The sequence below is a fragment of the Zophobas morio genome, unplaced genomic scaffold (genome assembly GCF_036711695.1).
Source record: "Zophobas morio isolate AGI-343-1 ecotype UQ-CSIRO unplaced genomic scaffold, CSIRO_AGI_Zmor_V1 ptg000012l, whole genome shotgun sequence".
NCBI classification, from domain to species: Eukaryota; Metazoa; Arthropoda; class Insecta; order Coleoptera; family Tenebrionidae; genus Zophobas; species Zophobas morio.
Window position 1 is genome coordinate 10,675,066 of NW_026972117.1, and position 13,906 is coordinate 10,688,971.

General features: G+C 34.0%; 1 protein-coding gene across 6 annotated transcripts in view; it reads right to left on the reverse strand.

Annotated features, from left to right (window-relative positions):
* LOC135127768 (potassium voltage-gated channel protein Shaker) overlaps nucleotides 1-13,906 on the reverse strand; it is an 843,060-nt gene that overhangs the window by 150,322 nt on the left and 678,832 nt on the right. The window contains exon 1 of one of the 6 annotated variants that reach the window (XM_064054369.1): nucleotides 13,798-13,861. The exons of the other annotated variants lie outside the window; for them this stretch is intronic. Within the exon in view, the coding sequence (XP_063910439.1) occupies nucleotides 13,798-13,850 (53 nt within the window). The 5' untranslated portion in view covers nucleotides 13,851-13,861. Of the gene's footprint in view, nucleotides 1-13,797; nucleotides 13,862-13,906 lie in introns of those variants that run through there. 6 annotated transcript variants of the gene reach the window in all.

The window sequence follows — 13,906 nt, forward strand, 5'->3', positions numbered from 1 at the left end:
GATGACGTCATGCCATATAAATTATTAAATAACCTTTCGTTAATAAATACCTATGTTTTCCGTATTTTCTGTGCTTAAAAAAAGTCACTACTAAATGTTACTTTGATAACTGATAGATAACTCAATGGATTTTAATAGTTTCATAAAATGTACGGCGTGTATCATAAAAAGTAGACGAAATTTTAAATGAAGATACCGCTTTGAAAAAGTTTTTTCTTTTAACTGAAACTGTTCTGTGAAAACTGTATAGCAATTTTGAGAGGACGTCGGGACGAAAGGGCGAAGGACGAAGTAGAAAAGTGTGAACGTATGGAAGTATGTTAGGACGAAATTATTAAAAAAGGATTATTATATTTCGACAGTACGTAAGGACGTGATAACGAAAGGACCAAATTTCGAAAGGACGTCAGGACGAAAAAGCACAAGACGAAAGAACACTGAACGAAAGTACGCAATTACTAAAGAACGTAAGGACGAAAAGTGAAATTACGAAAAAATACGTAAGGACGTCTGGTCGAAAGGATAAAGGACGAAAGGTCGCAGGCACAAAAGAACGTAAAAACGCAAGGAAGTAAGGACGAAAGAATGAATGGACAAGAGGACAAAAGAATGAAGGAACGTAAGCATGGAGAAGCGTAAGGATGAAAGGACGTAAGAATGTATGAATGTCGAAATGTAAAGGACGAAAGGACAAAAAGATGAAAAAACGAATGGACAAAAGAACGAAAGTACGCAAGGATGAAATTAAGAAAGCACTAAATTTCGTAACGAAGTCAGGACGAATGAACGAAGGACGAAAGGACGCAAGGACGAAAGAATGAATGGACGAAAGGACAAAAGAATTAAAGGTCGTAAGCATGTAGAAACGTAAGAATGTGTGAATGTAGAAAGGTAAAGACGAAAGGACGACAAGAAGAAAAAACGAATGACGGAAATGGACGAAAGGACATTGAAACGAAAGCACGAAGAATAAATGGACGACAAGATGAAAAAATTAATGGGCGAAAGAACGAAAGTTCGCTAGTATGAAATTAAGAAAGCCCTAAATTTCGAAACGATGTCAGGACGAAAGGACGAAAAGTGAAAGCAAACGTAAGGACGTAATGACCACGAATTGAATTTGAAAGCACGTCGGGACGAAAGGACTAAGGATTAAAGAAGTTTAGTGCTTTCGTAATTTTATCCTTGCTTAATTTCGTCCTTTCGTCAATTCGACCTTCGTCCATTCGTCCCAATATCTTTTCGTCCTTTCCATTTTTACGCTTTTAGGTTTCTACGCTTAGAGAAGTGCCAAATGAGAATTAAGGGAAATTAGATAACGCAAGGACGAAAGATCTAAGGTACTAAAGGACTAAATTATGAAAGAGTATAAAGACAAAAGGACGAAAGAACTGAAGAACTAAATTTGGAAAAGACGCAAGGACGTAATGACGAAAGCACTAAATTTCGGGAAGACGTAAACGTAAAAACGTAAGGGCGTAAGAGCGTAACGACGCAAGGACGAAAGGACAAGAGAATGAAAGGACGTTAGAACGTAAAAACGAAAGGACGTAAGAATGTGTCCAGTAGAGAAACCTAAAAACGTAAAAATAGAAAGGACGAAAAGATATTGGAACGAATGGACGAAGGACCAATTGACGAAAGGACGAAATTACGCAAGGATAAAACTACGAAAGCACTAAACTTCGAAAAGATGACAAGACAAAAGAAGCAAGGACGAAAGTACGCAATTACAAAAGAACGTAAAGACGAAAAGTGAAATTTAGTGTACGGGCGTAATGACGAAAGGACTAAATTTAGAAAGAAAGTAACGACAAATTGACGAAAGGACTAAATTTCGGAAGGACGTCAGGACGAATAAACGAAGTCGTATGATAGTGGAACCTTCAATAAACGCTTAGAGAAATGCCAAAGAAGAATTAAGAGAAATTAGATAACGCAAGGACGAAAGATCTAAGGAACTAAAGGAGTAAATTATGAAAGAGTATAAAGACAAAAGGACGAAATTTGGAAAAGACGCAAGGAGGTAATGACGAAAGCACTAAATTTCGGGAAGACGTAAACGTAAAAAGGTAAGGGCGTAAGAGCGTAACGGCGCAAGGACGAAAGGACAAGAGAATGAAAGGACGTTGGAACGTAAAAACGAAAGGACGTAAGAATGTATCCAATGTAGAAACCTAAAAACGTAAAAATGGAAAGGACCAAAAGATATTGGGACGAATCGACGAAGGACGAATTGACGAAAGGACGAAATTACGCGAAGATAAAATTACGAAAGCACTAAACTTCGAAAAGATGACAGGACAAAAGAACGAAGGACGAAAGAACGCAATTACAAAAGAACGTAAGGACGAAAAGTGAAATTTAATGTAAGGGCGTAATGACGAAAGGACTAAATTTAGAAAGGAAGTAAGGACAAATTGACGAAAGGACTAAATTTCGTAAGGAACGAAGTCGTATGATAGTGGAACCTTCAATAAACGCTTAGAGATATGCCAAGTGAGAATTAAGAGAAATTAGGTAACGCAAGGACGAAAGATCTAAGGAACTAAAGAATTAAATTATGAAAGAGTATAAAGACAAAAGGGCGAAAGAACTGAAGAACTAAATTTGGAAAAGACGCAAGGACGTAATAACGAAAGCACTAAATTTCGGGAAGACGTAAACGTAAAAAGGTAAGGACGTAAGGACGTAACGACGCAAGGACGAAAGAATTAATGGACGAAAGGACAAGAGAATGATAGGACGTCCGGACGTAAAAACGAAAGGACGTAATAATGTATGAATGTAGGAACGTAGAGATGGGAAGAACGAAAGGATATTGGGATGAATGGACGAAGAACGAATGGACGAAATTACGTAAGGATAAAATTACGCAAGCATTAAACTTTGAAAAGATGACAGGACAAAAGAATGAAAGGACGTTAGAACGTAAAAACGAAAGGACGTAAGAATATGTCCAATGTAGAAACCTAAAAACGTAAAAATGGAAAGGACGAAAAGATATAGGAACGAATGGACGAAAGGACGAAATTACGCAAGGATAAAATTACGAAAGCACTAAACTTCGAAAAGATGACAGGCTAAAAGAACGAAGGACGAAAGGATGCAATTACAAAAGAACGTAAGGACGAAAAGTGAAATTTAATGTAAGGGCGTAATGACGAAAGCACTAAATTTCGGGAAGACGGAAAACGTAAAAACGTAAGGACGTAAGAGCGTAACGACGCAAGGACGAAAGGACAAGAGAATGATAGGACGTACGGACGTAAAAACGAAAGGACGTAATAATGTATGAATGTAGGAACGTAGAGATGGGAAGAATGAAAGGATATTGGGATGAATGGACGAAAGTACGTAAGGATAAAATTACGAAACCACTAAACTTTGAAAAGATGACAGGACAAAAGAACGAAGGACGAAAGAATCCAATTACAAAAGAATGTAAGGACGAAAAGTGAAATTTAGTGTAGGGGCGTAAAGACGAAAGGACTAAATTTAGAAAGGAAGTAAGGATAAATTGATAGTGGAACCTTCAATAAACGCTTAGAGAAATGCCAAATGAGAATTAAGAGAAATAAGATAATGCAAGGACGAACGATCTAAAGAACTAAAGGACTAAATTATGAAAGAGTATAAAGACAAAAGGATGAAAGAACGTATGAATGTAAAAACGTAAGGACGAAAGGACGTAAGAATGTATGAACGTAAAACCTAAAGACGAAAGGGCTGATGAACCAAATTTCGAAAGGACGTAAGGGCGTAATGACGAAAGGACTACATTTTGAAAGAACGAAAGATAACGGATGAAAGGACAAAAGGACGTCAGAGAATTTCAGAAAGGACGAATTCGTATGATAGTGGAACGCTTAGAGAAAGGGCAAATGAGAATTAAGAGAAATTAGGTAAGCTAAGGATTCAGGGATTTAGGGACGTAAGATTAAAGGAAATGAAGGATAAAATTATGAGAGAGTATAAGGACGAAAGGACGTAAGAACCTAAAAACGTAAGGACGACAGAATGAAAGAATGAAAAGACAACAGGATGAAAGAACGCAGAATGTATGAACGTAGAAACCTAGGGATGAAAGAACGAAAGAAAGTGAAATCTGCGAACGTAAAAACATAGGGACGAAAAAACGTAAGGGCGTAAGGGCGACAGAACGAAAGGATAAAAGAACAAAAGGACGTAGGAACGTAAAAACGAGGGGATGAAAGAACAAACAAATTTAAGAATATATGAAGGTGAAAACGTGAAGACGAAAGGACGAACGGATGAAACGACGTAAGGACACATCGATGAAAGGACGAAAGAATGAAAGGACAACAAGACGAAAGAACGAAAGGATGTATGAACGTAAAAACGTAAAGACGAAAGGACCAAAAGATCAACGTCCGAAAGGACAGAAGGACGCAAAAAATTGAAATTTAAAAAAACCGTAAGGTCGCAAGTACGAGAAAACTTAAGAACTGAATTTCTTAACGACGTTGGGAGGAAAAGAAGAAGGATGAAGAACGAAAGGACGAAAAGGAGGAAGTACGCAATGACGAAACTACGAATAGACGAAAGAATTAAAGGACTAAAAGACGTCAGGACCAAAGGACAAAAGTACGCAGGGACCAAAATATGAAACGAACAAAAAAATGAAAGAATAAAAGTTCGAAAGGACGAAATTTTATTGAAACAAATGTCTGTTATGAAATTTTGTTTTGTTGAACTCAATAGCATAAAACGCAGCATTTTTTTCCGATAAAGATTGACGTCCGTCTTTTAGGTAACACAAAATCGTAAATTTAGTTGAGGTCAGCTATTTTCTACCAAGGATTCCGTGTTGGACGCAGTCAGACGGAACGACGCCATGTCGAACTGCTCCACGTTATAATAAGACCACCAAAAAATAAAAAACAAAACCTCAGTATATTTGCCACCGTTTCATAATTGGTCGGACTATGTGTGGCAGTGTTTTTTAAGAGCGAATTTCTCTTGTTTATTTCATTCGTACGCCCTAAGACAATATGAACGTTGAGGAAAAGGAAACGAAAGGTTAATTAATTTTTCTCATGATATATGTTTTGGAATAAAACAGACGCAGTCAAAGTGAGGATAAAAAAATGCTGTTTTTGTTACTAAATACACCATATGCAGGACGTCAAAAATTGTGTAATTCCTTTTCATCGCGTGTGCTTCGATTAAATACCCAGAGACAATAAATAAATAAACTCAATCCTCCAATCTCCACACACAAATATTACTTCTTCATTGTCTATTTATGAGCAATTCCTTTAATCACCAGAAATGTTACGCAAAAGCAAGACGGATAAAATGGGAGTTTCCTGGAAAATTAAAACAGTTTACATAATAAAAAGCGGTTTCATTTAAAATCACTTGCAATAAAAATAAATCAGTTTTATTACGACCATGACCCGCTTCCTCTATTTCTACAACAATAGGAATACCGGCATTGTACCGAAGGAACGTACCGTGATAAAAAAATTAGACCGTGGATTTTTTCCAAATTTTGAAATGAATTTTCGGTTATTCCGACGATTCTGTTTAAATGTATTTGTTTTACAACACTGGTAAAGGTGGAGTTAATTTGGTCGCCCAGCTATAATTTGTCACTGTCAGTGATCTATATTTTCATAACCCGGTTGATAAATGTGCATAATAGAGACGTAACAACAAATGGGCAGGCATTAAGTCGAACGAAACATTTTCCCAATTTTGATCATTTCCAGGGAGAATTTTGTAGGATAAAAAAATATTTTTTTTTGGATGGTCATTTTGTGAGCTTTAGTAATTACGTTTAGCGATTATTTGTATTTGAACAGGAAAAGCTCACTAAATAAGTAGGTAAACAACAAAGGAATCAATTTATTGATCAAGTATTTACTCTGTACTTATGACAAAATCCATACCTAAAACGGGCATTTAAGGAATGAAATAGTCATCGTAGGCAACCGACGGGTGTTTAAATATAAATTAATAATGACGTAATCTGTGAAAGATCTAGTTGAACGTTTTTTTTTCGCGAACTAAGAATGAACAATATCAAACCTCATGCAAATGACAACCACACCATGTGACGAGTGTTAAATGGAAAGTCGTAAAATGGGTTTACCGCACGAGTGCGAAAATGTAGCATTTTTTCTATACTTCAGTCAAAGTGAAGAAGAATAATTTTAACGCGGAAAAGTGCCCAATTGTGTTTCAAATACTTCAAGTTTCGACAAATTTATTAATTTATTTCGGTTTTCCGGCTTCGAATGCCATCGTTTTGTTGTTGTTTGAATTGACACGAATTGTGAGACCGTCACAATCGCACGGAAGCTAAATCAAAGTTGTTTAGCTGACAGGCATGGAGGGTGACGTGATAGCAAACTGAGACAATAGTCATAAAACCAACAAAGATGGCATAAATCAGGCAAACACACACAACATAATGTGTTTCCCTACCATATTATGTCGAGGGGTTTTTTCCTAGAATAAAATAAATAAGTCAGTATTAGAGTGAGTAAAGTCGTAGTTTTTTAAAAGAAACACACATTAAACTTTTAGACTAATTGTGGCATCTGAACAATTTGTCGCCAATAGTTGGAAGTGTGTTCTGTTTCGTGAAAGTATGTTAATTCGAGTGTAAAATGTAATGTCTTAATCTAAGCAATTTTTGAAATTTATAGTCGTCTGAAATGTGAAAAATTCGTGCACGCTAGAACTAATTGGAATAAAAATACCAATTAGAAATCCATCAACTACGCAAACGTAACGTGTTCATAAAAAATGTACCAAAACTTGTGATTTCGGAAACTGAATTTAAAGCGTCCACTTCGAACAAGGGCTGCGTTTTCATTAATAAATTATTTGGATACTACAGAAAATTCATAACTCGAAGCGACATTATATGTGACGAAATGGATTTTTGATGTTTAAGAGAACGTAATAAAAGATTTAGGATAATTTAATTTGCGTCGGCTTTAAAGCCGAATTTATTTTTAGATCTTGATTAGATTTGATACTTCAGGACGTCGAGTTTCAGTGGCAGATATATGCCCGGAACTTTGTTCATTTGCGAAAGTTTTTTATTAAAAATTTGCTCGATTCTTTAGTTTTATTTTCGTTCTAGTTTTACGGATTAAACAAAAATGGAGCTGGGTTCGGTTTAATACGGGGGTTAGCCACAAAGTTGGCTGGGTCTTTTGTGCGTCGTTGGAGCGATACGCGCAATTACATTAAAGTTGGGAGGTGTTTGCGTCGCATATTGGGGGTGAAACTTGCTTAATTCGATTATAGGGAACGCCGACTACCAGATTAATCCTGTGATTAACTTTTTGATTGTTGGGTGTTTTCGGTGGAGCGTAAGTCGTCAAAGTGCGATGGTTGACGTTTGGTAATTAAGAAATGGGGTTGGATGTTGTCTAAGAGTGTGATTGGCGTAAAGGACCAGCTGGTTTACGGTTCTTGAAAGTTTTACGCCTGTTTACAATTTTTCTAGACTGACAAAATACGTGTATGAAATTGTTGGCAAGTTATTGGATGTGTAGGTGGTTGATTCACTTACGAGTTTCTACTCGGCTAAAATTATAGTGACTTATGCATTGGATGCGTTGAGAACATGTAGCTTAGAAAGGGGAAAATTGTGTACAAATATTTTTTATAAATCAGCGTTTAAAATTGACTAAATTCTTTTATAAATTTTGTAATATTTTACAAGTATTGTATGGTGGAGGTTCTAGACCAGTTTGACCTCATTTAACCTGGTCCACATCATTTTTGTCTCAGAGAAAATTTTTAGATGTTGTTGGCAATTAAGCAAAAATTTGAGAAATTATAGGTGAATTTATGAAAGAACAAACAAAATTTTTTTTCTTGTGAATTTCTTTTTGTTTTTCTTTCTTTTTTCTTAATTTGTTATCTACATGAATGGATATAACACTTATCGATAAGAGACTGCCAGTGTTTTTAAATTAAAAACATATAAAATCACCTTAAATATATAGTTTTTAGGTAAAATTAAAATTTTCAAATATCAAATTTAGAATTCTGCGATTTTTTAAATAAACGTCTGGCTATTTCTCGAAAATGGTCGAAAAATACTCAAAATTTATATAACGCGCTTATGATTCCGGGCAAGATTTTCGAATTATTCGGTTGGAAAGTCAATTTTTTTTTTAAATTCTAATTGTTATATGTATTTTAATTGACAATTCCCGAAAAATGATAAGAATATCGAAGAAATGGGACTGAAAGTAACTTCTAGAGTTCGAAATCTACATAACAATGTCTTCGACTAATTTTTGAAAATGGTCGAAAAATGGTAAAAATTTTTGTAGGAATTTTTATTGAAAATTTGAGCTTTTGGGAAAGTTATGTAAAAATTCACAAAAAATTTAAGTATGCAGATCTCAACGTGCTGGTTCGGAAAATTTAAAGTGTTTATGATTCCGGAGCAAGATTTTCGAAATATTCGGTTAGACGGTCAATTTTTTTGTAAATTCTAAAAATTGCCGTATTTCAATTGGCGATTTTCGTAAAATGACAAGAATATCGAAGAAATGAGGCTGAAAGTAAGTCCTAGAGTTCGAAATCAACATGAAAAGGTCTTTGACTAATTTTTGAAAATGGTCGAGAAATGGTAAACATTTTTACAGGAATTTTTATTGAGAATTTGAACTTTTGGAAAAGTTATGTAAAAATTCACAAAAAATTTAGGTATGTAGATCTCAACGTGCTGATTCTGAAAATTTAAAGTGTTTATGATTCCGGAGCAAGATTTTCGAAATATTCGGTTGGAAAGTTAATTTTTTTTAAATTCTAAAATTTGCCGTATTTCAGTTGGCGATTTTCGTAAAATGACAAGAATATCGAAGAAATGAGGCTGAAAGTAAGTCCTAGAGTTCGAAATCTAGATGAAAATGTCTTTGGCTAATTTTTAAAAATAGTCGACAAATGGTAAACATTTTTACAGGAATTTTTATTGAACATTTGAACTTTTGGAAAAGTTATGTAAAAATTCACAAAAAATTTAGGTATGTAGATCTCAACGTCCTGATTCGGAAAATTTAAAGTGTTTATGACTCCGGAGCAAGATTTTCGAGATACTCGGTTAGAAGTTCAATTTTTTTTAAATTCTAAAAATTGCCGTATTTCAATTGGCGATTTTCGTAAAATGACAAGAACATCGAAGAAATGAGCTGAAAGTAAGTCCTAGAGTTCGAAATCTACATGAAAATGTCTTTGGCTAAATTTTGAAAATGGTCGGGAAATGCTAAACATTTTTTCAGGAATTTTTATTGAAAATTTGAACTTTTGGAAAAGTTATGTAAAAATTCACAAAAAATTTAAGTATGTAGATCTCAACGTGCTGATTCTGAAAATTTAAAGTCTTTATGATTCGGAGCAAGATTTTCGAAATACTCGGTTAGAAGCTCAATTTTTTTAAATTCTAAAAATTTCCGTATTTCAATTGGCGATGTTCGTAAAATGACAAGAATATCGAAGAAATGAGGCTGAAAGTAAGTCCTAGAGTTCGTAATCTACACGAAAATGTCTTGGGCTAATTTTTGAAAATGGTCGAGAAATGGTAAACATTTTTACAGGAATTTTTATTGAAAATTTGAACTTTAGGAAAAATTCTGTAAAAATTCACAAAAAATTTAGGTATGTAGATCTCAACGTGCTGATTCGGAAAATTTAAAGTGTTTATGATTCCGGAGCAAGATTTTCGAAATATTCGGTTATAAGGTCAATTTTTTTTAAATTCTAAAAATGGCCGTATTTCAATTGGTGATTTTCATAAAATGACAAGAATATCGAAGAAATGAGGCTGAAAGTAAGTCCTAGAGTTCGAAATCTACATGAAAATGTCTTCGGCTAATTTTTGAAAATGGTCGAGAAATGGTAAACATTTTTACAGGAATTTTTATTGAAAATTTGAACTTTTGGAAAAGTTATGTAAAAATTCACAAAAAATTTAAGTACGTAGATTTAAACGTGCTGATTCGGAAAATTTAAAGTGTTTATGATTCCGGAGCAAGATTTTCGAAATATTCGGTTAGAAGGTAAATTTTTTTTAAATTCTAAAAATTGCCGTATTTCAATTGGCGATTTTCGTAAAATGACAAGAACATCGAAGAAATGAGCTGAAAGTAAGTCCTAGAGTTCGAAATCTACATGAAAATGTCTTTTGGTAATTTTTGAAAACGGTCGAAAAATGCTAAACATTTTTTTACGAGGATGTATTGAAAATTTGTGCATTTTTGGAAAAGTTGTCTAAAAATTCACAAAAAATTCAGGTATGTCGATTTCGACGTGCTGATTCAAAAAATCTATTGTGTATTATGGTTCCGGAGCAAGATTTTCGAAGTATTCGGTTGGAACTTGGAAAGTCAAATAGTTAAAAAAAATCCCTGAATCAAATTTTTTAAATATTCTTCAAGGTTGAATATTTAATTCAATGTTCATTAAAATAGATCAAAATTACGAAATTAATTCTTTGATCTTGAAGTTTATTATGTTCGAAACATTGGTTCAGGGATTTTTTTATCAATTTATTTCGAGTTCTTCAGTGGTTTCTCTGGAAATTTTGAATTCACTTTTCGTGTTTACTGGACCAGATATCGTGACGATTTCAGACTCGTAACTAGCGCAAGATTATCTACAATTTGACACCAATTTTCGGACGATTAAACCAATTTTAACCACTTTTTTGAAAATTTTTGGAAATTTTGGATTCATTTTTCGTGTTTATTGGAGCAGACATCGTGGCGGTGATTTCAGAATCGCAACAAGCGGAAGATTATCTACAATTTGACACCAATTTTCGGTCGATTAAACCAGTTTTAACCACATTTTTGGAAAATTTTTGGAAATTTTGAATTCTCTTTTCGTGTTTATTGCATCAGATATCGTGGCGGCGATTTCATAATCGCTTCCAGCGGAGGATTATCTTCAATTTGACACCAATTTTTGGTCGATTAAATCAATTTTAACCACCTTTTTGGAAAATTTTTTGAAATTTTGGATTCACTTTTTGTATTTATTGGACTAGACACCGTGGTGGTGATTTCAGAATCGTAACTAGCGGAAGATTATCTACAATTTGGTTCCAACTTTCGGTTGATTAAACCAATTTTAACCACTTTTTTGGAAAATTTTTGGAAATTTTGAATTCACTTTTCGTATTTATTGGACGAGATATCGTGTCATCGATTTCAGAATCGTAACTAGCGGAAGATTATCAACAATTTGACACCAATTTTCGGTCAAATAAACCAAATTTAACCAGTTTTTTGGAAAATTTTTGGACATTTTGGATTCACTTTTCGTCTTTATTGGACTAGATATCGTGACGGCCATTTCAGAATCGCAACCAGCGGAGGATTATCAACAATTTGACACCAATTTTCGGTCGACTAAACCAATTTTAACCACTTTTTTGGAAAATTTTTGGAAATTTTGAATTCGCTTTTCGTGTTTATTGGACCAGATATCGTGGCGGCGATTTCAGAATCGTAACTAGCGGAATATTATCTTCAATTTGACACTAATTGTCGGCCGATTAAGCCAATTTTAACCACTTTTTTGGAAAATTTTTGAAAATTTTGGATTCACTTTTCGTGTTTATTGGACCAGATATCGTGGCGGCGATTTCAGAAACGTAACTAGCGGGACATTATCTTTAATTTGACACCAATTTTCGGTCGATTAAACCAATTTGAACCACTTTTTTGGAAAATTTTCGGAAATTTTGAATTCACTTTTCGTCTTTATCGGACTAGATATCGTGGCGGCGATTTCAGAATCGTAATTAACGGAAGATTATCTTCAATTCGACACCAATTTTCGGTCGATTGAACCAATTTTAACCACTTTTTTGGAAAATTTTTGGAAACTTTGAATTTACTTTTCGTCTTTATTGGACTAGATATCGTGGCCGCGATTTCAGAATCGTAAGTAGCGGAAGATTATCAACAATTTGACACCAATTTTCGGTCGTTTAAGCCAATTTTAACCACTTTTTGGAAAATTTTATGAAATTTTTAATTCACTTTTCGTGTTTATTGGACTAGATATCGTGACGGCGATTTCAGAGTCATAACTGGCGGAAGATTATCTTCAATTTGACACCAATTTTCAGTCGATTAAACCACTTTTAACCACTTTTTTGGAAAATTTTTGGAAATATTGAATTCACTTTTCGTGTTTATTGGACTAAATATCGTGACGGAAATTTCAGAGTCATAACTAGCGGAAGATTATCTACAATTTGACACCATTTTTCGGAATAAATTTTAACCACTTTTCTGGAAAATTTTTGGAAATTTTGAATTCACTTTTCGTCTTTATTGGATTAGATATTGTGTCGTCGATTTCAGAATCGTAACTAGCGGAAGATTATCTTCAATTTGACACCAACTTTCGGTCGATTAAACCAATTTTAACCACTTTTTTGGACAATCATTTTATCCGATCTGAATGAGATCAGATAAGATCATTCGATCTTATACTGAAGCGAAATAAAATTAGTCTTTAGAATGAGAAGAAGGTGGGTGGGCGGGGCTAGCACTTGTCAAGATAAGACTGATTTTGGTAAATGACATACCTTCCAAGAAAATAGAGGGTGGGTGGGTGGGGCTAGTATTTGATAAGATAAGACTGATTTTGGCATTTTTGACATTTCCGACCATTTTTCAACTATATCTGAAAATTAATTCAAGAGATTTTCTTGTACATTTCGACAACAAACTTACAGAAAATTAAAGTTTTTAGATCCAAAATGAGAAAATTTGAACGCTGTGTAAAAATTTCGAAAATTAAGTCAGCTCAGGTAAGGAATTTTTTTTTGATAAAATCTCGAGTTATACAGTATCTCAACTGAAGCTTTAAATAATTAAGTAATTAATACTTATTTAATATAACCTGTAAAATTTGACATTTCTTAGACAAATCGTAAATTTTGATTTTGCTAATTTTTTGGAGGGGAAGCTCGATATAAGTATACAGGGCTTTGCGCACTATTGAAATTGTGATGCAACGTTGCCACGTTATTCCAATTTTCTTGAAAATTTTTTAGTACTGGAAGGTTCGCGAAAAAATGTCAGGGGGGTGAGAAATAAATAAAGTTTGTTGTGGTATAAACAAAATAAAAGTTTCATATACGTAGTATATATAAAAGAAAATAATTCGGACTTACCCTGTTAATTGCTGCCGCCGTCTTAAAAAATTGCAGAAAATATCAACATTAGATATAGAAGATACTAGAGATTTCAATAAAAAAAAGTAGAAATAAGGTTTCATAAAAGTTACATTTTTAAAACAATAATGTGTGTTAAGAACGAAATTTTGAAGAACACAAAACTAAACACAAAAATTAGAACGGTTTTAGATGCAGTTGAAAAGTAGACGATTAAACCTCTTATAACACACATATTGTCACTATAGTGTAACCACAACTTCGAGAAATAACTACGTCATAAAAAATTATAATTCTTGGCGGACTAAGTTAAATATTGGTTTAAAAAAAACACAAAATCAAGCTGTTTCACGAAAATTCAGACTTATAGTTCCGGTTCTGAAAAAGTGCAAACGTCATTTAATCAATCCCCGAACTATACAAGAGCTCGTTCATTCGTACCTTACCGCATCTACATAATTTTTTTTTTCAAAAGTTTCAAAAACCAAAAATTCTCAGTTGTGTGTATTTAGCACTTCTCCAACAATAACACACCAACGCCATTAAAAACCAATTTACGGCAACCTTGTCCATCAAGCACCAAATTAATGTCAGTCTATATATACCTGGGGGCGCGAGCCTCATCTCCCAATCCATAGAGACCAGCAACAGCGGCCATCGCTGCTAAGAAAAATAACACCTACGCGCCCCTCCATTAGTGCTCCAGAGCATACT